This window comes from Puntigrus tetrazona, unplaced genomic scaffold (assembly GCF_018831695.1).
Source record: "Puntigrus tetrazona isolate hp1 unplaced genomic scaffold, ASM1883169v1 S000000148, whole genome shotgun sequence".
Classification (NCBI taxonomy): Eukaryota; Metazoa; Chordata; class Actinopteri; order Cypriniformes; family Cyprinidae; genus Puntigrus; species Puntigrus tetrazona.
Window position 1 is genome coordinate 64977 of NW_025047824.1, and position 27580 is coordinate 92556.

At 37.3% G+C, this 27580-nt stretch overlaps 2 protein-coding genes across 5 annotated transcripts in view; one reads left to right on the plus strand and one right to left on the minus strand.

The window, feature by feature from the left end:
- Window positions 1-16089, plus strand: LOC122332812 (broad substrate specificity ATP-binding cassette transporter ABCG2-like). Its single transcript, XM_043230227.1, has 15 exons — window positions 1-206; window positions 1314-1382; window positions 5444-5558; window positions 7796-7948; window positions 8140-8297; window positions 10719-10870; window positions 10951-11052; window positions 11125-11375; window positions 11788-11870; window positions 12425-12514; window positions 13234-13358; window positions 13435-13589; window positions 14670-14759; window positions 14960-15033; window positions 15607-16089. The coding sequence occupies exons 1-15, from the start codon at window positions 1-3 to the stop codon at window positions 15755-15757; spliced, it is 1974 nt and encodes a 657-aa protein (XP_043086162.1). The 3' UTR covers window positions 15758-16089.
- mcoln3b (mucolipin TRP cation channel 3b) overlaps window positions 16025-27580 on the minus strand; it is a 16287-nt gene continuing 4731 nt past the window's right edge. Inside the window, exons 1-15 of one of the 4 annotated variants that reach the window (XM_043230351.1) lie at window positions 27368-27529; window positions 27015-27213; window positions 26071-26288; window positions 25806-25973; window positions 24653-24806; window positions 24497-24575; window positions 24313-24409; window positions 23426-23525; window positions 21499-21611; window positions 20559-20708; window positions 19900-20001; window positions 18973-19095; window positions 18089-18295; window positions 17350-17483; window positions 16025-16504 (exon numbers count right to left, since the gene is read on the minus strand). In XM_043230351.1, coding sequence (XP_043086286.1) covers window positions 16474-16504; window positions 17350-17483; window positions 18089-18295; window positions 18973-19095; window positions 19900-20001; window positions 20559-20708; window positions 21499-21611; window positions 23426-23525; window positions 24313-24409; window positions 24497-24575; window positions 24653-24806; window positions 25806-25973; window positions 26071-26286 — 1674 coding nt within the window. In that variant the 5' untranslated portion in view covers window positions 26287-26288; window positions 27015-27213; window positions 27368-27529 and the 3' untranslated portion in view covers window positions 16025-16473. Of the gene's footprint in view, window positions 16505-17323; window positions 17484-18088; window positions 18296-18972; window positions 19096-19899; window positions 20002-20558; window positions 20709-21498; window positions 21612-23425; window positions 23526-24312; window positions 24410-24496; window positions 24576-24652; window positions 24807-25805; window positions 25974-26070; window positions 26289-27014; window positions 27214-27367; window positions 27530-27580 lie in introns of those variants that run through there. The other 3 variants (XM_043230350.1, XM_043230353.1, XM_043230352.1) reach the window with 3 other exon arrangements.

Genomic DNA, 27580 nt, shown 5'->3' on the forward strand with positions numbered 1-27580 from the left:
ATGGCAGACACGGCCGTTCAGCTGAGCGGATTCGGAGATCTGAACAACAACGTGTCCAGGACGCCGGTGTCCACCAGGATGTCCTTCTCGGCGTCCAGGCGAGGAGCCACCGTGAGCTTCCACGACATCAACTACAGCGTGAAGATGAAGAGCGGCTCCTTGTGCAAGAGGAAGGTCGATCAGAAGAACATCCTCATCCAGCTCAAGTGAGTCTCGCACCCTTCCGATGAAGTATAAAGTAAAACAAAGACATTGAGATGTCCGCATCACAAGAAATTCGCAAAAAAGGGATTTTATGCTCATGGAAAGCACATTAAAAGCAAGTAAAAAGTCTACTTTAAAGGTTTCAAATAGGTTTTTGGTGAATAAAATGTCAAAATTGGGTTGAAATAACGCCACATTGTCATTCAGCGTAACACGATATTTATGTAAAAATGTTTATGTAACAACGTGCTTGTTCTGACTATATAAAATAATAAAGAAGCGTATAAAAATATTGTGCTTTAAATGAGTAAATTAAATCTTCCTCACAAATGGATAAAACCTAGGATAGCGGCAAATGAAGAAAAAATAAAATGGCAACTAATTAGTATTAGTAATCTTATATGCCTGATAAGATAGTTACAATCAGTGGCCTTTTAGTACTTATAAATTTTCAGCATTTTCTGATTTATAAAATCAGGGGAAAATGTGTGATATTTATTTTTAGCTCAGAAAAACAAAAACAAAATTGCTATGAATTTAAACAGAAAACTTAAAAATAAAGTATTAAAAGGTTGCTGTTTTTATGGTTAAACATTTTCCCTCTTTGACCCAAGCGAACAATAAGTGCATTGCATCAAATGATTAATTTAAATGTTGGCCTCCGTATCTATCTGCCAGATGCATTCTTAAGAGCGCTTGCTTATCTGAAACGCATTCAGAGTCAGAAAACATTGTAAAGACGTTTCTAGATGTACATCTGATATGAAGTGCTTTGAAGATGTATGTAAATTGAACAAAACTCGTTGTGCCCAGCGGACGCTTTCGGTCTTGCAGAATATCATGGTCCCGAGCCTGTTATGTAATCGCATTAAAAGTGAGTGCTTGATATAATCAGATGCCGCTGCAATCAGTTACAGTAAAAAACGGTTAAATTACAGTAACAAAATTACATCGGAATATTTTCTCATTCAGATTTAGCTGATATCTCTTTCATACAGGAAATATGAAATATTAGTTTAGTTTGGGGCACATGATTGTTGCAGAACTCTTTTATTTCCAGTTTGGTTTTATGCGATTGTATGACGATAAATGAAGTAATTCTGTGTTATTTTGTCTAGCGGTGTCATGAAGCCGGGACTGAATGCCATATTAGGACCAACGGGGGGCGGGAAATCATCGTAAGAGCCGTCTATTCAATTGAAATGGTTTTTTTCAATCGGTCATCTATATGTATCTTCAGACGATTCAACACCAGCGGCGGGTGAACCAGTGTACACTGTAAACGTGAATAAAATTAAATAATTTAGTTCAGGCAATAATTAAAACATTATATTCCATGCTAGCACTCAGTTTAAGCTCGTATAAATTAAAGTTTAAACTTATAATTTACTTGGGATTCTTTAAGCAAATATCAAGGTTAGGATCCAATTTTTCCCATCATGCACTGGGGCGCGAATAATCGGACTTGGAATTCCCAAGTGAACCTAACTTATAGTTACGGATACGCTTTTACTTTTGGTATATTTACTAGCCTTTTCTCAGTTCAAAAAATTTCAATTCATGTCGATCCCACTCCAAATAATTTTCGGTGTGTAATCTATCAACTACTCACACTGTAAACTTGCCATTTTATTCAAGTAACAGATACAATATAAAATATTGGCCACACTTTATTTCGATAGTCCACTTTAGACATTCTACTAACTATAAATAACATAAATATAACTATAACTAAAAATAAATATAAAAATAAATCTCATTAATTTAAAACTCTCAGAGTGGACTGTTAGGGTACGTTCATGCTTAGTAAAATAAGTTAACATGTATTTGCAAAGTTTCTGATTTCGCTCTCTGTTAAATTAATCTCTCACAGTACATTGCGTACATCTGCACTTCATCGTTAACGGTGCGAGAATTCGCGAGAATGCAGAAATCACATACAGAACGATCGAGATGACTCATCCGAGCGCTTCTGATTGGCCGCTGCGTTTATAAGCTCATGCCATTGGTCAGAAATACGATCAGCAATTTGCGCAAGTTTTATTTATTTTTTTACTTTATTCATGACTTATTTTTGCCTCAAGCATGGTTAAACTCAGACCCGCGGTCAAGATAAGGCTATATTAGAAAGCGAATGAAAAAAAGTGATATATCGCTGGTTCAGAAATACAGTAGATAAATAGATAATAATGCCGGAAATATTATCAGGTCGGTCAGAGGCGGTATACGCTCCATACAGCCGCAGACCGGCAGGCGCCACTGCTCACATGTCATCAAATGCACCTGCATGCTATTTTTCTAGTCGTGTATTTTGTCATTTTTTCAGAACACTGTGTACGAGGAATTTTGTTTAGGTGTCAAGTTCACAGAGACGGCAAGACACAGATAATAAAGAAAGAAGATCTGAACAAAATGCACATATGCATATATATATATATATATATATATATATATATATATATATATATATATATATATATATATATATATATAAACAAAAAAAATAAAGGGAAAAAAATTATTAAATGATGAATTGTATGCACGTGTGCGCTGTAGATAAAACCGAACATCGATGTAGGGGTGGATTAGGCCACAGGGCGGGAAGGGTGCAGCACATGTTTTTATGGCACAATACTTTTCTCAAAAAAACATTTGTCATCTTGTTCTCGTGACGACAATCTCATGTCTCATCTTGTGAGTGTCTAGGAAACAGTGTTAAGGGGCAACAAAGTATTTCAGCTGTTTTTAAAACATCAATAATTAATGAAAAAAACTATTTAAAAAGTTAACTGGTTAAAAATATATAGTACACACACACATACACACACACACACACATATATATACATATATACACACACATATATACATATACATATATACATATATACATATATATATATATACACACATATACATATACATATATATACATACAACGATTGCATCCAAAAGTTTACATAATGCTATGTGTACTGTTTATTCATTTATCATTTAAATATTATATTTTATACTATTTAATATTTAAATTAAACATTTTTCTTAAATATTTACATGCATGTGTGCAATTTATACGTACATATGCATTAGCAATATAAGTTTCTTCTGCTCACCAAGGCTGCATTTAATGGCAAATATAGTAAAAAAAAAAACAGTAATATATCGTAAGTGTTCATTTTTTTTCTAACATCATTACTCCAGTCTTCGGTGTCACATGATCTTCAGAAATCAGATGCGCTGCTCAAACATTTCTGATTATTATCAGTGTTGAAAACAGTTGTTCTGCTTCATATTTGTGTTTATATATATATATATATATTTGCTTTGTGAACCCTTTACAGTTTTAGATATTTTTGTGGAAGTGAATCATGACACGAACAAAGGAGATCTCTGAGGATTGCTGTTCTTTATCAGACCGTAAAGAGGTACAAAACCATATTTGGATTCCTCAGATTGTGTACAAAGAAAAGAAATCCAAAAGTACTGTTCGCCAACTAAGATAACAAGCTGTGTAATAGTCCATGAGGTCGACGAGAAATCATTCTGATATGCTGATTCGTAATACGTTTTGTGATGATAAATATTTTTGGCACATGTGCCACATTTTTTGGGGCTCTTTGATAAATAAAAAGTTAAAAGAATAGCTTTAATTAAAACAGAAATGTTGTGCTACAATATACACTGCTATTCAAAAGTTTGGGGTCGGTCCATTTATTTCAGTTAGGTGTTTTTTTTATATATAAATTAATTATTTTATTCAGCAAGGATGTTTTAAATGGATTAAACGTGAGAGTGAAACCCTAAATTGTTATAAAAGGTTTCTATTTTGAATAAATGCTGCTCTTTTTTTATTCATCAAAGAAAAAGTATAAAAACAAAAATAATAATAATAATAATAATAATAATAATTTCTGATTTACGTCACACTGAAGACTGGAGTTTTGATGCTGAAAAGGTAGCACTGTGCAAGCCTATAGCATATTAAAATAGGACACTTTTTTTAGATTTTTGATCAAGCAAATATGGTCTTGATTACCAGACAAGTCTCCATTTGTCAAAATTAAAAATGTAAATATATTGTATGCACAGGTGTACTATAAATGGATGTAGGGATGGACTAGGACGTAGAAACACATTTTTATGGCACAATAAAACACTTTGTAAAAAGTTTGCCTCATCTTGATCTTGTGACGACAAACTCATGAGAAGTTGGAAAATGTTTCTAATTTTAACAAGATAAATATTGCATGTTATTGTTTATTTAATACTGCAATGAATAAGCTATTCTACACAAGACAAAACAATAACAATAATATATAAACAAATGTCGTCGTTCAAAAGTTTACATACCCTGAACTTGGAAAATGGCCCAAAAGGTTCAGCATTCAAAAGTTTACACACCCTTGAATCTTAATATTGCGTGCCATTTCCTGGATGATCCATGACTGTTTGATGTTTTGTGATAGTTGTTCATGGAGTCCCTCGTTGGTCCTGAGCAGTTCAACTTCCTGCATCTTTCCCAGCATCTTTCCAACAGAGATTATGATTTTGGGATCCACTTTTTCACATGGAGGAGATTGGGAGGACTTATGCATAACAATTATATAAGGAAACATTTACTGATGTTCAAGAAGGCAACACAACGCATTAAAAGCTGGGGTGTAAACGTCTTGAATCGGATGATCAGGGTAAATGATACTTATATCTTATCTTCTGGGAAACATTTAAATACGTATGCAGCTACTTAAGTGCAGTACCAAATGAACAAATGACATCTTTAAACAAAAAAAGAAAAATGTACACATCATCATCATGTTCAAAAGTTTTCACCCCCCTCCCTCGTCTCTTCATGCAATATGTTGCCTTCACGAGCATGAGTACATGTTTTTACCTTACATAATAGTTATGTATGAGTCCCTCGATAGCCATCAGTATGAGAAGATGAATCTCAAAATCACAGCCACTGTTGGAAAGCGTTCAAACGTGCATAAGAAGCAAAGAATGTGGAGGGTGTTTCGACAGGAAGTCGAACTGCTCAGGACCAACGAGGGACTCACGACCAACTATTACAAAACGGGAAGATAGTCATGGATCATCCAGGAAACGACAAACAGTATTAAGATTCAAGGGTATGTAAACTTTTGAACTTTTTGGGCCATTTTACAAGTTCAGTCAATAACATGCAATTTCCATGATACCTCTCAGTTTGTTAACTGTATATTGTGTTTGTTGTCCTGAAGGTTTCTGGATGTTCTGGCCGCTCGTAAGGATCCTGCTGGTCTTTCTGGAGAGGTTCTGATAGACGGAGCTCCACAGCCTCCAAACTTCAAATGTCTGTCTGGATACGTAGTGCAGGTATAAACCGCACAAACACTCATTCACTACAGTTCCTTTCTTCACTTAGTGAAGTAGCAGCATTTTCTCATCAATGACAGTGAGAAATCTAATCTCAAATCACGTCAGGTGTTGTGAGACACCCTGCATTTACTAAACTTTTGTGTTTAATGCTCCGTCATGGTTCAAACATGAAACATCCTGATAGTCAGGCTTTGTGTTTCAAACTAGGGCCGTCATCGTATCAGATTTTCAGTGCATGATTCACAAGAAATCACAATAACAATCAGACTAAAGAGAAAAAATATACTCATGAAAAAGTAATAAAGGTAGTGTGAGTAAATGAAGTGCTTGACCAAAAAAATGAAAGTAACCGGTTTCATCATAAACTACACAAGAACGCAATATTAGCACTCTAGTAACTACTACTAACTAACAAGAAACTCTGATTAGTGAATTAGTTAGTAATAGTACTTAGTCGAATGTGGTAGTTTATTATTAATCATTAATCAACTATTATTTATTATTATTATATTACTTAGAAATACAGTATGCAGGTTCATAATTAATATGAATAATACATAATGTATAATTAATTCTAAAGTGAAGGTCATGGTAACCCACTAGTAATGACTCGATTATTACCAAATCCTTCAGAGGGAGTTACTAAATATAAAGATCAGTATTCTAAAGTGAAGATTATGATAACTCACTAGTAATGATAGTAGTTATTCAGGTGTTACTACATCCTTCTAAAGGGAATTACTATTTTCTTACAGTATTCTAAACTAAAGATTGTGATAACTCTCTAGTAATTACTGAAGCCATTGTGAACGTTTGCCGTTTTTGACTCTAGTTAGTAATTCACTTTGCTAGATTTACTAGTGGGTTACAATGACTTTAACTTTAGAATACGGATCCAGATAACACTTAACTAGAATATTACTAGTTAAAAGTAAAATAGTAGCTTAAGGTAGCTTATATATCGATGTTTTCTGGTAAATAAGTGGACATTCCCGCATTATGAACACGGCACTTGCGGTTGTGATTAACATCGTACACATTTCCTATAACCTCATATATGGTTACATATGTAATACGCATCTTGAATGTTTTAATGTTGAAAATGCGTGATTTTGTTTTGACGGGAATCTCTTTAGCCAATCACATAGAGGGTAACACATTAAAATATTATATATATATATATATATACAGACGTGGATAAAATTGTTGGTACCCTTTGGTCAATGAAAGAAAAACTCATAATTTCAAGATATATCATATATATATTCTATAAATGTTAACCAATTCCATACTTCAACAGAAATAATAAAATAAACGGACCTTTCCCCTAACAATATTTTGTTGCGAACCTTTTGAGGCAATCACTGCACATTTTCTTTCATGAAGCTTAATTTCTAATAAAGTGATATACAGAGAGCCCTGCTGCATTGATGCATGTGATAAAGAATGCGAGCAAACACTGGCTAGTACATACACTCTCTAGAATTCCTTGATAGTCTTGAGATATACCTTCCAAATCTAAATTTTCTAGTGACCTCCTCCATGTTTCACAGAAAGGGACAGTTTTTTCTTGATCTGGCATACATTAATATATTGTTGACATTCTCCCAGAAGCAACAGTTGTTCCAGCAACAAATTGTGCAGGGCAGTGGAGAAATTCAATTGGGCCAATGGAAAAATTAAGATGCAATGAATCAATAGAAACTTTTCACTTGGGAGGTCTAACATTTTTTTTTTTACAGTGTATAACAACCTGCAATACAATATGACCCCCATTTTTTCTAAACAAACATATTCAGATTTCATCATTGATCATTTAGAAATGTGTGTATTGATATTTTAAATTATATGTTTTTGGTCACATTATGATGTTTTCTAGGTCATGGGGAGTTTATTTTTTTACCGTCTCGTGAGAATTACTTTTGTCAGATAACAGTTTTTCTGTGACGTGCTTTTTCTTTCAGGCTGCCTAACGTCGATCAGTCAGCAAGAAAAGGAATTCGACAGGGTTCAGAAACTTCTTAACGATCTAGGACTCAGCAAAGTGGCTGATTCACGGGTAACAAACCAAACAGACTTTCATCTGACCGGCTACATGCGCCAAACAATGAATGGAAATGTTGAGTATTTAATGAAAATAGAAACTTTTCACTTGGGAGCTAACATTTTTTTTTTTACAGTCTACTGAGGCATTTAGAAATGTGTGTATTGATATTTTAAATATGTTTTTTTAGGATGATGTGGTCATGGGGACGCTGACCGTTCGTGAGAATTTGCGTTTCTCAGCGGCTTTAAGGCTGCCTAAGTCGATCAGTCAGCAAGAAAAGGACGACAGGGTTCAGAAACTTCTTAACGATCTAGGACTCAGCAAAGTGGCTGATTCACGGGTAACAAACCAAACAGACTTTCATCTGACCGGCTACATGCGCAAACAATGAATGGAAATGTTGAGTATTTAGGAAAAAGCTGTGTAGTCTACTGAGGGAAATCATGATACATTTAACAAAGTCAAAACTTTAGTTTATCGTTGCCTTTAGGGGGTGGGACTTAATTCTCTACTGATTGGCTGGTTTTACAGGTGGGCACGGAGCTGATTCGTGGTGTTTCGGGTGGAGAGAGAAAGAGGACAAGCATTGGCATGGAGTTGATCTTTGATCCGCCCGTGCTTTTCCTGGACGAACCGACCACAGGTCTGGACGCCAGTACGGCCAACTCCGTCCTCATGCTGCTCAAGAGGTGCTTTTATACAGGACGCCTAATAAATACATATTATTTTGATAAATTGTTTTGCTAAATAATACAAATACCAGGTTATACATAAATACAGAGTTCCGGTATGAAACTCTAGATGGCGCAGTCTGATAGGTCTAACTCAATCTTGACCTAATGACCTCATTATCACATGGCACAGCTGATTGGTTCTCCCCTGTATCTGTAGACCACTGCTCAACATTCAAATATATAGCTAGTGCTTGCTATAGCAGTTCAGAAAACCACCTTCCCCAGCTCCACCTGTACAGATATGCTACGAGGCGATTAATTCTATAAAGGAGTTATTCCACGTATGTTATATTTGCAGCAGCAACATTTCTTACATGCTCACAACAGCAATGTATTGGCAGTAGTATGTGTTGGTATCTATTCCACCAAGACCAAACACATTAACAGAGTCACATACACTACCATGCCAATCCCTCAGAGAATTGTCACGACAAAAACTATTAATATCGAAATGTGAAACGGTACTCTTTGCCACCGGACTGCAGGAGGCAAGTACCCAAGCACTTTTCCACATTGAAGACCGTTTTTATAAGTATTAGTGCTATCGTGGATTTTAATCATTTAAATAGTTTGTTTTCTGACCTAGCAGGACAAATTCGCAAACCCACTGTCTTATAATCAGGGTTGTCTCATAGTTGAAACAATATGTTAAGAACATTTTCATAGAAATTTTATTTTTATAAAAAGAATTGTGTGCCTTGACTTAGGTAAAAAGTACTTTTTAAAAAGCTATTTTTAAGCCTTTTATTGAAATATTAGGAGAGATGACAGAAAGCACTGTGTTATGCGTTAGAAGGCACGCCGCTCCAGACTTTTATGTTTATGTTATGCTTCCCGACTGTGTTTTTCTGTCTTGATTTAAAGACTCTTATTGTGAAATGTTTCTGTGTTCCCTTGAGTAACAACTTTGCCCTTGTTACTTCCCTGATAACTGATTAACTCCTCCCCCTTTTTATCTTGTGTACTTAAAGCTCAGTTTGTGATTCTCTCAGTTTGTGAGTTTTGACCTAGTCACACAAAGCGTTTCCTTGTTGTCTCCTAGCCTAGCCTTGTGTTTGTTGTTTAATTTTTTTTTCTGTGTACCGACCTTCGCCTTGCTCTTGGATTTTTGCTCCGTCTTGCCCCTCCCTGGACTCTGTTTGGATTATTCTTGCATTTTGGATTATCCTCTGCCATCCCTGTTTGCGTTCTTTTCTCGACCCTGCCTGTTCGTTGACCATGTCTTCTGATAAAACCTAGCAGATGGAACCGAACGTCTTGGGCTCTGAGAGAGGAGTGAGACTGGCAAAAGAACCTCAAGACAGGAATTGAATTTGGGTCGCTGCGAGTTCTGTTGCACTGTATATCAATACTTTTGGTAGGGTCTGTGCACTTCACGCAAAATTTCTCTCAACACAGGGACAGAAATAGTCAGTGAATACAAACAGGAAAAGGTCTATACTTTTGGACAATGAATTTAAAATAAGAATCATTTTGCCAAGTAAGACATGTTCCTGGATAAATATTTGTGACCTTATTTTTCCTCTGTCTGCAAGGAAGGGCCTCTGAAAAAAGAAGATCCAGAAGTCCAGATCATTGGATGCTCCACTTGTGGCTCCTAAATGGGACACAGATGGTTAATTGGCTTGTCACAGGCATTTATTGTCACTATCACTCAGGCTAGAGATCTCTCTACCAGATAATCTTATTTCTTGAAGTGGAGCCTATCCACTGATTGGTGTTCTGATTGCAGAGAAGAATCTCCAGATTCCACACCACCTTAAAAGTGTACGTTGCTGTTTTTGCAGTACATCACAGTGCCATGGATAGCAGATCTGTGGGAAAGCATAACCTGATTATCAGGTTCTTGAGAGGCACAAGGAAGTAGACCTAGGTGGTAAAGTGCACCTTGTCAGTCAACGATGAACAGACTTTAAACCGAGTATTTAATGTTGTACTTTTTTGCATTACTACACACTATTTTCCTATTTCCTGCTTTGACACAATTTGTATTATTAAAAGAGCTATAGAAATAAAGGTGTCTCGCCACCTGTGGGGAACTCGGTGGTCTTTGTGCTCACTTCTATCAAGAGGGTGGAGGACCCACAGGTCTTTCCGGTCATCAAAACGTGCCTTTCTGGTTCACTCTCACATTGTCCTTAGACCCCAGCTCTTTCGGGCTTGGGTGATGAGCTCGCAAGCACTTCCTTTGGGGAAGGCAGACCCATTTCTGGCACTCCTGTGCCCTGTCGAACGTGCCTGAATGGGAATGTCCCAATTATGCCTGGGTCACCCAGTTAAGATCTCTAACATCATTGACAGCGGAACATGTCTGTTCCATCCTATGGTTATATATTTGATTTTTAGGGTGAAATTTAGTATTGTGTGTTTATTCAGAATAGCGAACAGCGGTCGCACCATCATCCTCTCCATCCATCAGCCGCGGTACTCCATCTATCGGCTGTTCGACAGCCTCACGCTGCTGGTGGGAGGAAGACTGGTGTATCACGGCTCGGCTCAAGACGCCCTGGACTACTTCAGCCAGATCGGTATGAAAACACACACACATACACACACATGAACAGACCTCTCACGTCCTGATACTGATGTGTGTGTGTGTGTGTGTCAGGATACACCTGTGAACCTCATAACAACCCTGCTGATTTCTTCCTGGATATCATCAATGGAGAATCCACCGCCGTCGCTCTCAACAAGTTATACGCCAATGAGGGTATGACAGCTTTCTTTTTTGCAGGGAATCAAATCATTAATTATAAATGATTAATTTGTTGTTGTGTATCAGAACTGGACGAGGAGCAGCTGATTTCGTCTCTGAAGGGCATCGAGGACCGTTTGGTGGAGCAGTACAAAAAGAGCATCAGCTGCAAACAGACCAAAAGCGAGCTAGAGAGAATTGTTCAGGGACAGGACTACAGCTCACTACCCAAATCCAGAACCATCACCTACAGCACGTCCTTCTGCCACCAATTTAACTGGGTCCTCAAGAGGACCTTCAGGAACCTCATTCTGAACCCTCAGACCTCATTTGTTCAGGTCAGTGCCACCATCTACATCGAACATTCAGGATGTTTCTATCAGCATTTGAGCTGAAATGATTTGAGTTTATTAGGGGCCAAGCACCAAATGTTGGTGCTCCTCCTCTGCTTCTTCTATTTCTTCTCTAGAAATGTATGGCAGCCCATAGAACTGCTTGCGGAAAAGTTATGAAATTTGGTGCACAGACAGAGGATAGTTAGCAGCCTGTTTAGGCTAATAACTTTTGAACCAGAAATGTTAGGACAACATGTTTTTCTTTGCAGTTTCACTCTACATGGGCCAAGGAACCAGTTTGATTAAGATTGACTGTAACTTAACTTTTCAAAAAGGTTAAAAACAGTTCTCTCTTTTTGCGAATGACCTCATTTAAGATGCAATTTCTATACTAATCCCAGTCTTGTTTCTCCAGATTGGTGTGATGATTTTCCTGGCTCTGATTGTTGGAGTCATATTTTTTGGAGTAAAGGAGAACACGAGTGGCATTCAGAACAGGTATGACACGCATTGCACCCACCATAAATCACTTCAGCTTGCATTGATTCAGTGCCCAGATCTGAGGAACAGAAGCTGTATCTCTTTAGCTGTAATGTTTTTAAATATACATTTACTGAATAATACTACCTTCAGGACCCCTATCGTCAATATAACTTATGTTTAGCATACATCTTAGGTTGGGTGAATGGTTCTGTTCTGGGCAAACACACCCAGCTTAGCATCGATAGGAGCAGGGTGAGAACATCTCTCTAGGATAACAGAACAGAACATCAATGACAAATATAGCAGATACCATTAATGTTCTATGTGATTATTTACAACATGATTCAGTGGTCTGATGTATTGATATATTCACTGCCAAGTTGTGACTGGACAAAAGGAGGCGCTGGGGATGGAGTTGGATGATTACGTCCTGAGTGTTAGCTGATATTAGCTTGACTAGCGTGACCTGCCAGAACTATGGCTACTCTCCATTTTGGCGCTCCAACTTTGTATACATGTACTCAGTAAAATTCCCTTTGGCTGTCCACTAACAGCAATGCTTGTTTTAGGATGGGTGCGCTTTTCTTCATCATCACGAATCAGTGCTTCAGTGCTATGTCCTCAGCTGAACTGTTTATTACAGAGAGGAAACAGTTTGTGTGAGTAAACACACACACACACACCTCTGTATAGTCATCTTTTTGAGGACATACATTGACACAATGCAATCTCTAGCTCCTTACCATAAACCTACCCAACAGAACTAAGGGTCTCTCCCAAACCTTACCTTAAACCTACCCTTTCCCCAATTATAACCTGTTCCCTAAAAGTATTTGAAAATCTGCTTCAGGACCGACAACTTTATTTTTATTGCAGTTTTATAATTGTAAAAAAAAGTGTTCTTATTTGCATGGCAAACAACGCTTAGTGGGTGAGAAGTAAATAATAATTGTAGACTTTGTTGATAGAGGGATTATTTGTATTTTAGTGTAGAAACTTTTTTGTGTAAAATCTGATTTATGTGATCTAGGGGTTTGGTAATGGTGGAAAGATTAAGACGATTTAAAGGGCCTGGAAAGATCTGTAATATTAAAGTGTTATGTTGTAATGTTTAAAGGGCTAGTTCACCTTAAAATTAAAATTCTGTCATTGATTACTCACCCTCATGACGTTTCAAGACCTTCATCTTCAGAACATCTGACACTGACAACTGAAATGATCCATGCCTAGAAAAGTAGTAAACACATCTGAAAAAAAAACAAAAAATATATATTTTAGTTTTTTTGCATGAGAAAAGCAAAGAATTCTTTTCAGTTTTATATGCAGTTTCAATGTTGTGATTGTAATTTGATTGACAATGTGTTGGGCGTGTCCTCAGGCACGAGTACATCAGCGGATACTACAGAGTCTCGGTCTACTTCCTGTGTAAGTTACTGTCTGACATCTTGACTCTGCGCACCATCCCAGCAATCATCATCAGCTGCGTGGCGTACTGGATGATCGGTCAGACACGTTGCCATCATTCATGTTTGACTAATATGAAAAAACAGGCTCTGATGCGTTTGTGTTTCCTGTGCAGGACTGAAGGCGACGGCCCAGGCCTTCTTCATCTTCCTGTTCTCCGTCATTCTGGTGTCCTACACAGCCACGTCTATGACTCTGGCCATCTCCGCCGATCAGACGGTGGTGGCCATCGCTAGCATTGTCATTAACACAATATTAGTGTTTATGATGGTAAAGAAACACACACGAACACGCAGAGCACTATTACACATGAAACTGTGAGCATACCATAGATAAGGGTTATCATCAGTAATTGCAATACTTGTCCAATGAGTATTGATGAGTGGAATTGGCATGCCAAGCTATTTCCTCTACCTATGGAGATATTAGTTGGTAGTTCATCTACTCTAGCTGGATTACCGCAAACTATCGTTCTTTTTCCCTTGCCATTTCTGACCATGGTGTTTTGATACTTGCCTTGTAGATTATCTGACAGTGTGCATACATTTATAGAAAACAACTGTTCGAATCACTTCTCGCTGTGCAATCGACTTCAGTTATTCCCCTGTGTGTTGTGAACCATACATTTTTGGAGGGAAAGAAATCGAGCTTCAGTGTAGGACTCTCAAGCCCATGGCTAGTCGCTGCTAAACTGTCTGAATTTGGTAGCTGCTAGCATGCTAGCTAAATGTAAACATGAATGCTATGTGAGATCGTGTGAAGCACTGCCTCAGGCAGGATAATCTTAATAATGTCTTGTAGTGCGTGATGCGCCACGATGTTCAAATCTTGTAGTGTATGCATGTTTAAGATTTGATGTAAGATTTTTAAAACTTATTGTAATTTTAAAAATTTATTTTAAAGTTATATATTTATATTGATTAAGTTCTGAGGTAAACTGTCTGTTGTTGATTTCAGTATGCATATAAGGTCACGCAATATGATATTTAAATTCTTATTGGACGTGTTAAACTTTGAATAAAGCCCATAATCACCTAAAAATATCTAAATTACTCCACTGGTATGTGTATTATATATATATATATATATATATATATATATATATATATATATATATATATATATATATATATATATATATATATAAAGGAAGCACCTGAGCTACATGTCAAGCGTGGTTGCAAAGGGTCTGAATACTTACGTCATAATTAAATTTTTGTCATTAGAAGGTACAGAGTGTAGATTAATGGCGATTTTTTTTATAAAATTGTAATTGTAGTAGCAGCACGCTGTAACACAATTGAAATATTTCATTACTGTTGTAATATTTAGTCTTATTTCTGTGTTCAGATCTTCTCGGGGCTGCTGGTGAATCTCCCCAGTGTGGCTGTCTGGTTGAACTGGTTGAAGTATCTCAGTATTCCTCGTTACGGTTTTGTTGTGAGTGATAAATATAATTATATATTTAGATATAATTTTAATCAGTTACAACAGAAAGTCTGTTGACAAAGTAAATTGGTAATGACAGCAATAATTACCAGTGTTGTTTTACGATGATTGTAGTACTGCAGTTGTTTTGTTGATTGTTCTAATAAACAATGTGTAGTTGTGGCTGCTGTTAATGATTAACGTGTTTGCAGGCCGTGGAAATCAATGAATTCATTGGTCTTAATCTGTGTGACATGAGGAACATAAGCGGCATGTATAGACAAGTGTGAGTACCAAGCTGCGAATCAGTAGCATTTGTTACTTTGAAGCACCATTTTGAAAAACGGCAATGCAAGAAACTTGTTTTACCTGAAAGGAGCATTTGAGGCAGTTTATTTGTATGTCAGCTTTACTGAAGCATGCATGTAGACATATATAACATAAAGGACACTGCACAGAAAATTGTGAGAAGTGAGTAAAAAAACCCAAAAAAAACAAAAGCAGAGAAGAGAAGATAGGATTGCTGGAACTGGGAAATTTTAATAAGCGGCAATGAAAATGGTATTATAACAGAGGCAATGAAACTTACCTGAATGGGAAAGTGCATGACTTTCCAAGGCTGCTGGTGAAGTAAAGATGGCTATAAAGTAGAAAGCAGAGCTGTAGAGCGTTCTTCAGCATAAAGAATCATCAGAGATTAACAAGACGGTGTTAGTGAAGATGCGAGACAAAGAAAGAATGGAAATGTAGAGAGAGCACATTCCCACATCAGCAGTCCTACAAAATGCGTATCTTTCCTTCCGCAGCGATTGAGAACGTAACTGCTTTTGGATCATGTTGTCGTGGTTTCTCGTTGCAGCTGCACCACAGGCGAGGACTTTCTGAGCGAACAGGGCATTGATTTCTCAGCCTGGGGTTTGTGGCAGAATCACTTGGCTCTGGGCATCATGACCATCATCTTCCTCATCATCGCTTACCTCAAGCTGCGCTTCATCAAGAAGTTCACCTAAACGCAAGCTCGTGTTCCTCCAAATCTCAAAGTTAGCATATAACAAAGAATATTTAGCCAAGGATGAACAGATTGTAGTATTACTCTTTTGGTCATGCTATGTCTCATCGTATGTTGACTTAACTGATGACACAGGCAGACAATAAATCATGTATGTTCTTCTAATTCTTTACAAGATATTAGTTTGACACCTCTATAAACGGTCAGCTGCATTACGTGCATTTCTTTTTTCACTTGGTCCAACATAGCAGTTCAGCTATAATGGTGCTAGAATAAACTACTTGCTGTACAGTTTATTTTTCGGAGCTCAACAATAAAACACGACTTATCAAACAACATGTACTTTTATCTAAAGACACACAACCAACAACATTTCTATAATACACTGATTAGAGCAAGACCAGCTTCAAATACATCAATTCATACAAACAGCTGGACGTTACAAAGTGAAATGTGAATTCAGTCAGAAATAAACAAGTCTCCTCCGTTAAACAACCATGGCTTTTGCGCACTACTTCAACTTCTGCTTATAACTGCATGTGAACAATAATACCTTTACTAAATGCCTTTACCAGCATCCAGGCATTTAACATACTCTGCTGTGCTTCTCTTTGGTAATAAACTTCATCTCCAAACATACACGTATTCTCGCTTTCAATCCAAACATACATATATGCCACTCATCACAAGCACACAAGAGTCCTTTGAGTGTCCAGATCAGTCCGTGTCCTCCTCAGAGCTGTGTGTCCTGCAGCACAAACACCATCACATTAACACACACATACAGAATAAAGAATAAAGCACGGCTACAGTAACATATATACATAAATAAAACAAGATAGACGGACAGACAGAGAGAAGGACAGAAAGACGGAGACACAGAGATGCATAGACAAGAGAGACGGACAGAAAGAGATGGATAGACGGCTAGATGGAAAGATAGATGGACAGACAGATAAAAGGACAGAAAGACGGATGGAGACAGACAGAAAGACAGAAGAAAAGAGATAGACGGACAGAAAGATGGACCGGATACAGAGAGATAGATAAATAGATAGATGGACATACAGACTGAAAGACAGACGGACAGACAGACAGATAAAAGAACAGAGAGACGGACGGAGACAGAAAGAAAGAGACAAGCAGAGGGAAAGACAGACAGAGAGAAAGACTGATGGAGACAGATAGATAGACAAAAACAGAGAGGGACCGATGGACAGAGACAAAGATAGATGGACATATAGACTGAAAGACAGACGGACAGAGACAGAAGAAAAGAGATCGACGGAAAGATGGACAGACAGCTAAATGGACACAAAGAGGAACAGATACAGAAAGATGGACATACAGACTGAAAGACAGACGGACAGATGGACAAAGACAGACAGAAGGAAAGACAGAGGCAGACAGAAAGACATGGAGACAGACGGAAAAACACCTAAGAGCTACATTTTCCACAACATTCACGTCTGCAATTCCCAGAAAAGCACATCTGAAGACAACTCTACTGCGATTTGCAGCCGCAAATAACATCCACACAGCGGTGATTCCTGAAGAGGTTCCTCACGCGTTCATGACGTGTGTCTCTCTGACCTGCGAGAGCAGCAGTTCATCCCACATCCACCGGAGCTCTCTTCCACGCTGAAGCAGCCCGAATCTGGAAGATCTTCACACTGCATGATGAACGTCTGCAGGTCCGACGCCGGCTCGCCGTCCAGCTGCTGATGCTGACACACACACACACACACACACACACACACACACACACACACACATCATTTGCTCTATTTTTGATATGACCAAATTATTAGGATTATTAAATCATTATGATATTAAGTAAAGATCATGTTCCATGAAGATATTTTGTTAATATCCTACCGTAAATATATTAAAACTTAATATGCATTGCTAAGAACTAAATCTGGACAACTTTAAAGGCAATTTCTAAATATCGCATCTGTATCTGTATCGTAAATATTGTCCTATCCCAACAAACACATCCATACATCAATGAAAAGCATATGAAATTAAAACCTTAATCTCATGACTGCTTTTGTGCTCCAGGGTCACATTTAGCAAACATCCGTCAACGGAGAATTAAAACACTTGCCCATTCAATGATGCAATCATCTGTATGAATGTGTAACACGCACTTAACTATTTTGTCAACCCCCTCAAACGTTGACTAATGTACACAGTCACGTTCACCAAAACGTGCAGAAACCCTGTTTGAAAGGAGCGTTTCCAGCAGGGCACCGTCACCGTCACAGTCCAGCAAGCTCTGTAAACTCTGATCGTGTCTCCTAAACCCCGCAGTCACTCCAGCACTCACCTTGATGGTGTCGTACGTGTCGGTGATGAGCGTGATGAACAGACTGAGCACCATGTAGATGAAGAGAGACACAAAGGTGTAGAGATACAGGCGGCTGAAGAGCCACACCACCTCGCTCTTCTGCTGCATGTTCTTGAAGGTGGCGAACATGTCGTCTCCGTTGATGAGGGAAAACAGACTCTCGGAAACAACGTTCAGTGTCCGGAACTGAGGCACAACACATATTTCACATTATATTTACCTGCTGGCTTAACTTAAAAAAAAAAAAAAAAAAAAAAAAAAAAAAAAATGCATGTCATTTTAGCATTCATTTTTATATAATAACATATTATGCAATAAAGAATGCCGAAATGACTCCATATTATATAATACCACGCTATTTAGAAATATTTTGAATTATCTTTTCACAGGTTGTCTTTTTTTCTTTATTATACACACACAGTTATTTTGTTTCAATTATTTACAAGTGCTACAAATTTTTTATATATATATATATATATATATATATATATATATATATATATATATATATATATATATATATATATATATATATATTTATAGTATTTGTAATTAATTGAAACCAAATAACCAAATAATTTAAATATACGTCTTGCAATTCAGACTTTTTCTCTCTGATTTGCACCTTTATTACTAGCATTTACCTTTTCTGATTTTTGAGATTTAAATTTAAAATAGCAAAATTAAATAAAACGGTAACAGTTTAAACAATTATTTTGCATGTGCACATTTTAATGCAATTTTGTGTGTGCAAATAAATAAATTACAAAATATATACGAAAATAAAGAAGGTATTATTTCTTTAGCAAGTGAATAATTTCGTTAACTAGCAGTAAGAGTAGCACAATGGTGAACATAAGCACCTTGGTGTGGTAGGGTCCCAGGACGATCCAGCCACAGAAACAGTATCCCAGGTAAATCATGGCAGCGCAGCAGGTGAAGCGGATGACGTTGGGAAACGCCGCTCGCAGAGTGATGATGAGAATCTGAGCAGAGTTACACATCAGTCAACAGAAGCACAAACACCCTAAAGGCCTTTCTAAAGGTAAAAACATTTCATTCCCCGTTAACAAACATTTGCTCATTTTAAGCATAAACTCCCTTCATTTCTTCTGAAAGCAGTAACGTATTTTCATTTTGCACCTCAAGTAAATCTTGATTTAAAGGGGGTCCAGATATTTGTACCGAAAAACAGGATTTTGTGTTTCTTCAGCAGAGCTATCATTCAAAAACCCTCAGACAACTACATCTGCTTTTGCTTAAGAAAAAAAAAACTAAAAAAAATATTGAGAAATGGCCAGAAATAACTAAAATGTTAAAATGTAAACAACATAAAACTAAAGTAATAGAGTTATATTAATGCTACAGTTATATACAAAACAAAAATACACTAAAAACAATAAGCTAAAGAAAAATATTGATTATTCTGCAATCTAGAATAGGTAACACTTGTTAACGCTTCAATTTCTTTCTTCTGCTTATTAATAGTTAGTAAGGTAGTTATTAAGTTTGGGTATGGATGTAGAATGAGGCATTAATGCGTGCTTAATTAGCACTAATGAACGGCATGCATGCCAATAACTAACAGGTTAACCATAAAATAAAGTGTTTACATACTAAACTAAAACCAGTAAAGGTCACTTAACTACTACTACTCTGCCATTTCGACATCACAAAATTAGCTACCAGATCAAAAACATCACAATTTGTTTAGCAGTCCGACAAAGCAGCTAGACATTCTTGTTGTGGAAATGCTCAAACCAGAGCTCCTGCTGGACTTAATGCCGTACGTTGTATTTTCTGAAGTAGCCCATGTAGCGTAAGACGCCGATCCAGGCCAGCATGGTGCCGGTGCCCAGCAGGATGCTGCAGAGATCGTAACTGGCCACAGCCTGAGAAACAGAGCAAACTTTAAATATTTCCAATCCATTACTAAATCAATCAATCAATCAATCATTTTTATTTATATAGCGCTTTTTCTATGCACTAAATGTCCATTTAATTTTACCAGTCACAACAAAACTTTATTTTAATTTTTTTTTTACATATGGTATATGAAATTAATATTATACAAACACACCACCATTTAAACATTTGGGGTAAGAATTCACGAAAAGACCATTACATTTATCAAAAGTAACAGTAATGACATTTATTATAATTTTACAAACGGTTTATTTCAAATAAATACTGTTCTTTCGAACTTTCTATTCATCTGCGAGTCCTGAAAAATATTTAGCAGCACAACTGTTTATAAATGCTTCTCGAGCAGCGTGTCAGCATATTAGATTGATCTCTGAAGGATCGCGTGACCCTGAAGACCGGAGTAATGACGCTGAAGATACAGCGTTGAATCAAAGAAATATACGACAGTTTAACTGATATTCACAGAGAAAACCGCCGTTTTAAAGAGTGAATATATGAGACTATCTGCTGACCTGACGCTCACCTTCAGCTGGATGATGATCTTCAGCAGAGAGCCCGTGATGGTCAGAACGTCACTGATGATGATGAGGATGTACCAGCCGTTAATGAACTCCATGCGGTCAGAGACGCACACGCGTTTGCCGTAATGAACGGAGAAGAACTCCGTATATTCCTGCAGAGCAGATCGACATGCTATTACGGTCAGAATCCTGACTGAGAAAGCTTTCATTTTGTTCGCAGTCAGTCAACGAAATAACATTTAGGATTTGTTTTATATTTGCTTATCAAATTTCCATCCGTTTGGATTACACACATAATAACACTAAAGAAAAAACTAATAAACTTAAATGTGATGCATATTTGTCAATCATACATCAAAATAAACCAAATCACAGCACTGTGTATTTTTAAATATGTAATTTTATTAAAATGATTTAAATATATAAAACAAATATATGATATGATTTGAATGGCTTAGAATCAACATAAATACATTAGTTATGAAAACGTTTTTTTTATAGTCGAACAAGGTTACAATTCTGACTAGTTGTGGAACAAGCAATATTCAATTAGTCAAAATGATTGACACAAACTGGATTTAATGATAAACATCTAAAAGCAGGTTATTGTGTTATTTAAAACGTATTCAGTTTATTAGTACTGCTGCAGAAATCTGGCAAGTTTTATTTTTGTATGACTGACTGACAAACATGCATCACATTAAACGTCTTAGTTGATGCGAAAATTGTGTAAATGTTTTTTTTAAATATTTTTTTATATTCAGATATACTCACAGAAGACATCACATGACTTCAGAAGCTTAGGAATATATTAACTTTTATGCTTTTATGGTACCTGACCGCATAAACCCCTTCCACAAACAGCAGCTCAGACATTCGCCAAGTTTTTTTTGTGCGCGTGAAACGCTGAAAAAGTGTGACGAGCACATCACATGAACTCACAAACTGCAGCTGAACTCCAGCTTTGACCGAGCGTGTGCAGAGCAGCAGCGACAGCAGGAGAATCAGGATGACCGTCACGTCAAACAGAACCAGCATGTACATGCTCCTCGGGGCTACAGAAAAAAATGCTTCAGTAAAAGAAAGCATCCCATATTTTTTAATACATTTATCCATCTAAATATACATGTTTGTTTCAATGAATAAACGTACGTATACATTTAAGTGTTTATTTTATTGCATTTCATCTATCAGTGTTTGTGCAGGTCAATTACAGTACATATTTAAAAGTTTTTTTCTTCACTTCAGAAGGACTTACATGCACCATCCTTTACAGTTTTATTCCTCTCTATATTCTGAAGGTTTTTACTGAGGGATTTGTTCATTTATAATACTATATTCCTAAAAAAAAAAACTACGCGATGCAGCATTTTTTTTCTGGCTTTTGGCAGTATTTTCTTATTTATGAAGTGATAAAAAGAGACATCCAAATTTCCTTCTGTAAAAATCTTTAACTCTAGTATGACAACAAAAATCAAACAAAAATTTGGAGCCTTGCTTTAACCAAATGTTCACATTTATCTTTTGTAATTCAATGCAGTTTAATGTATATTTAGCTAAATATACCTCATTGCGCATTTATTTAAACATAACATAAGAAAACTTGTAATGCAAAAAAATGTCTGAATTTTGTAAAGTAATCAATCAGCTGGAGAGGAAGATATTTATCATTTATAGATATTTATTAGGAAACTTTTTCACCTGTGCTGTCACAATGCTTTATTCGGATTTCTAATCACAAATCAAATGGTTTTTTTTTTTCAATTTTAGAGAGAGAGAGAGAGAGAGAGAGAGAGAGAGAGAGAGAGAGAGAGAGAGAGAGAGAGAGAGACAGAGACAGAGAGACAGAGACAGAGAGAGAGAGAGAGAGAGAGACAGAGACAGAGAGAGAGAGAGAGAGAGAGAGAGAGAGAGAGAGAGAGAGAGAGAGAGAGAGAGACAGAGAGAGAGACAGAGAGAGAGAGAGAGAGAGAGACAGAGACAGATAAGAGAGAGAGAGAGAGAGAGAGAGATAAAGAGAGAGAGAGAGAGAGAGAGAGAGAGAGAGAGAGAGACAGAGAGAGAGAGAGAGAGAGAGAGAGAGAGAGAGAGAGAGAGAGAGAGAGAGAGAGAGAGAGAGAGAGAGAGAGACAGAGAGAGAGAGACAGAGAGACAGAGAGAGAGAGAGAGAGAGAGAGAGAGAGAGAGAGAGAGAGACAGAGAGAGAGACAGAGAGACAGAGAGAGAGAGAGAGAGAGAGACAGAGAGACAGAGAGAGAGAGAGACAGACAGAGAGAGAGAGAGACAGAGAGAGAGACAGAGAGAGACAGAGAGAGACAGAGAGAGACAGAGAGAGAGAGAGAGAGAGAGAGAGAGAGAGAGAGAGAGAGAGAGAGACAGAGAGAGAGAGAGAGAGAGACAGAGAGAGAGAGAGAGACAGAGAGAGAGAGAGACAGAGAGACAGAGAGAGAGAGAGAGAGAGAGAGAGAGAGAGAGAGAGAGAGAGAGAGAGAGAGAGAGAGACAGAGAGAGAGAGAGAGAGAGAGAGAGAGAGAGAGAGAGACAGACAGAGACAGACAGAGAGAGAGACAGAGAGACAGAGACAGAGAGAGACAGACAGAGACAGAGAGAGAGACAGAGAGAGACAGAGAGAGAGAGAGAGAGAGAGAGAGACAGAGAGAGAGACAGAGAGAGAGAGAGAGAGAGAGAGAGAGAGAGAGACAGAGACAGAGACAGAGAGACAGAGACAGAGAGAGAGAGAGAGAGAGAGAGTCTAATTTACAGAAATACTTCCTTAAAATGACAACACACATACTCATTTATTAAAAGTAAAATATGAAGCACAACAGAAGTGACTCTTGGTGGGATTAAACTCATGAGTAATGCTCACATGCTCCAGTCACGCTCCAATCTCGGCACTCATAGAAGTGCACGTCATTGTCCAGGTTGATCGCGATTCTGCCGCTGTGGGCCTTGTTGTCAAAGGTGATCTGCTCATGGAAATAAAATAAAAATAAAGAAATAATACATATTTGACTTTTTGCCTGTCACTTTATCTAGGTTTGAGGTTTCTAAAAGAAGTATCTTCTGTTCACCACGGCTGCATTTGTTTTGAATCAAAAATATAGTAAAACAGTAATATTGTAAAATATAATTACCATTTAAATGAGCCGTTTTCTGTTTGAATATATTAAAATTCATATATTTCTGTGTTCAACGCTGAATTTTCAGCATCATTCTAATATGCTGCTCGAGAATGAAAAAATGACCAAGGATGCGTTAAATGGATTGAAAGTGGCCCTAAAGACATCTATAATGTTACAAAATCTTTCCATTTTAAATGTGAACTTATAAATAAAATCCACAAAAATAACGGTTTTAATTAACATTGATAATTATTAGAAATGTTTCTTGAGACGTAGAAGTAAATCATCATATTAGAAGGATTTCTGAAGGATCATGTGACCTTAAAGACAGGAGTAACGACGCTGACAATTCAGCTTTGATCACAAAAATACACTACCGTTTAACAGAAAACATGTTTTATACTGTAATAATATTTAGGATCAAATAAATGCAGCTTTGGCGAGCAGAAGATCGTAACGATTGCGAACATAGGACCGGTCGAGTCATAACAGAGTGATGATCGTGTGTTCAGCCGGGGAAAAACCTGATAACTTTTCCAGCCCTTTTCATCCCTCTCCTACGTTTAAAAATATACGAGGAAATGGAAACCAACGGCATAGATGTAACGCGCCGAAAGGTCATGCGACATACCATAATGTCGAAGACGTAACAGTCTGGAAGCTCGTGATACTCAACCGTCTCCAGGTTTATGGCTTTCAAGGTGAAATTCACAGTCACCGCCAATAACCTGAAGAACATAAACCCACAGAAAAGGCCTCTCTACAATGTTACACGCAATATTTACGCTGCTATTTGTGTCACGCGACATACAGACCTCTCAAAGTGCAGAGTGAGGTTCAGCGGGTCGGAGGTCACGGTTGAGAAGGGAGGTTCTGGGTAAACCTGCAAGCACTCTGGAAGAAAGCACAGGATGAGACGCGCGACGCCGAGGTCTAGGCAGCATGGAGTCGTCGCGGCACACATACGTCACCTTCATCCACCTGAGCGTCGATGTCAAAGGTCTCGTTGGCCGGCGAGACGCTGCCGTTGCGGTAGAACTGCTGGCAGACGGTGAGCGGGGTGTAAGCGCCACCTTCCTTCTGATACTGATGGTTGCCCACCGTTATTCTAGGCAGCGTCAGGAACTGTGAAGCAGTAAAGGAGATTTTCTGTGAATGTCTTTTGGAGAAACTGAGAAATGCCATTTGGAAGGGTGCACAAAGGATCTAGTTAAAAGGCATATAAAAAAAATGCACAAAATGTCCATCACGTGCCATTTCATATACATTTATGCAATTTATATTGTTCTTTTGTGCACCTGTAAATATTTGCATACATTTTTGCACATTTAAAATACATTTAGCATATTTGTGCACTTTTCCCTTTAAATATTTCTATAGATTTGAGCATTCTTTGTTCACTTAAATAAATATTATAATACATTTTGCATCTTTGCATCAACCTTTTTTTTTGTACATATTTTGTGCACTTTTAAATATAACCATTTATATAGCATGACATTTAAAATGCATTTTGCACTTTTACATTTAAATATTTCTATACTTTTTTTGCATCCTTTGTACATTTTGTACCTTTGGTGCACGATTACAAAAACCCCAAACACATTTGGCCATGACAGGGAAAAAAAAAATCATGCAACAATTTTACAAGAAAATTTCATTTCAGCCTTTTTGCATCCGTGCGTTGCGTGCCATTTCTTTATAATTACTTGTGAAAATTTATATATAATAAATGCATGAGCAGTGTACTGCGTTTATTCATGTATATATGAACACACAATACGTATTTAAATATTTACATGTTTTATTTTTTCTATTATATATTTAATGGATAAATCACAACATTTTATTTTAACTCCACACTGTACGTTCTAACGTCAAAAACTTCTTTTGGACGCGATTAATCACAGTTAAATGCCTTTTAAATTGAAGTTTAATATATAATTTAGCATTTTTGTGCATTTAGGAACAAATACATCAAATATTATTGAATGCATTTTAGAGTAGTGTGTGTAAAACTGCACTGTAAATCTGAAATCAAATCCGTTGTGCACTTTTTGATTAAATCACACTTGCGTTACACTTTGGAGCCGGTTGCTCTTCTACCAAGAAGAAGACTCTCACCTGCCTGACGGTGTAGGTGATGTGCGTGTAAACGTCACGCTGCGTGTAAACGGCCAACGCGCTGGCGCCGCCGTCGGTGAAGCTCTTCAGGAACAGGTGCCTGAACGCCGTCAGGTTCTCCTCCTTAAACTGAACCACCATCTGATTGCTGAGACCGAACGACACCAGCTGCAGGACACACACACACACACACACACACACACAAAGACAGAGCGCTCTGAATATCGGTCCGCTCCCTTTAGGCCCACGTTTATTAGAAGTTCACCTGTACGGTGACCACGGCGATTTTGACGATCTGCAGCATCAGCTTCCAGGGTTTTCTTCCGCGGGCTCTGTACTTGTCGCAGGGGTTCATGAAGAAATACTTGAGCTTCCTCCTGAACTTCTCCTGCTCCAGGTGAGCGTGGGCTTCGGACCAGCGCGCGGATCGGTTGCCGTTGGGATCGTTTATGCATAAATAGGCCTCGCCGGAGTCGTCCATGTCTTAAAAAAATTAATTCATTAATTAATGCGTTAATAATAAAACAAAGTGGTTTGTCTGCTTGGATCATTATGAATTATTAAAACTAAATGAAATAATTAGATGCTAAAATACTGATTTCACTGCATTTTGGCATAAATTAATAAAATAGTCAGAAAAAAAAGCTCAGAAATACATAAGCCTTTGATATATACACATACAACAACACTTGAAGTGGATAAAACCCCTCCAAAATTGCCCTAAAATGATAAAAAAAAAAAAAAAAAAAAAAAAAAAAAAAGTACTCGTATATTAAAAAAATATAATAATAATAAAAAAAAACAATCTGAGATGTATCCAAAATATGTGATATTTTATGCAATTTTCATAAAATACGCATTATGTTCTTTTTTAGATATAAATGGCTACAAAAAAATAAAAATAAATCAGGATGCCAATGGGTCATTACTGTTATACAAGGACTTTTCATATATTCATATTGTCTCTAAAATAGTAACATATTTACAATTGTTGATATATATATATATATATATATATATATATATATATATATATATATATATATATATATATATATATATATATATATATATACACACACACACACACACACACACACACACACACACACACACATATATATATACACATACACATATGGCCTAAGTTATCACTTAAACACAGATAATAGACATTAAAATATTATTATTATTATTATTATTGCAAACCTTTTAATTTATTTCTGCATTCAGTGTGATCATGTCCTCAGTGCAAAGCAATCAAGGTGCTCTATAAGGCTGATGGACTGAACTAGATCAGATCCGGGGTCACTGATGAACTCTGTAACTCTGTTCAGTCAGAAGAGTCTCATGTGACTCCAGCACACCTGGGCCATCACAAACCAATCACATCTCGTGATGCCACTTTCTTAAGAAACAAGAAAGTAGAAGACTTTTTCTTATTTAAAGAGCATCCGATCAGTTTTACAACCAAACCTCGCCCGCGAGAGCAAAAACGTAATGCAGCCGTTAAACGCTTTTTAATCCGAAATCTTAATAAAATCGTAACAGCAGTGACTTACCACCAGGTCAAAATCAACAAGGAGCTGGAGTTGGCATCAGATGAGCGCATTCGGGTCTTAAATCCCAACTAACTTCAAAAAAGTCCGCAAAAGCATGAATTTAATCCGAGTTAAAGTGCCTTTCAACTTCGTTGCGCATCAGACGCGCTGACAGCGAGCAGGTGGAGGGGGCGGGGCTACGCGGGGATCGCGCGCAAGCGCTGTCAATCACGC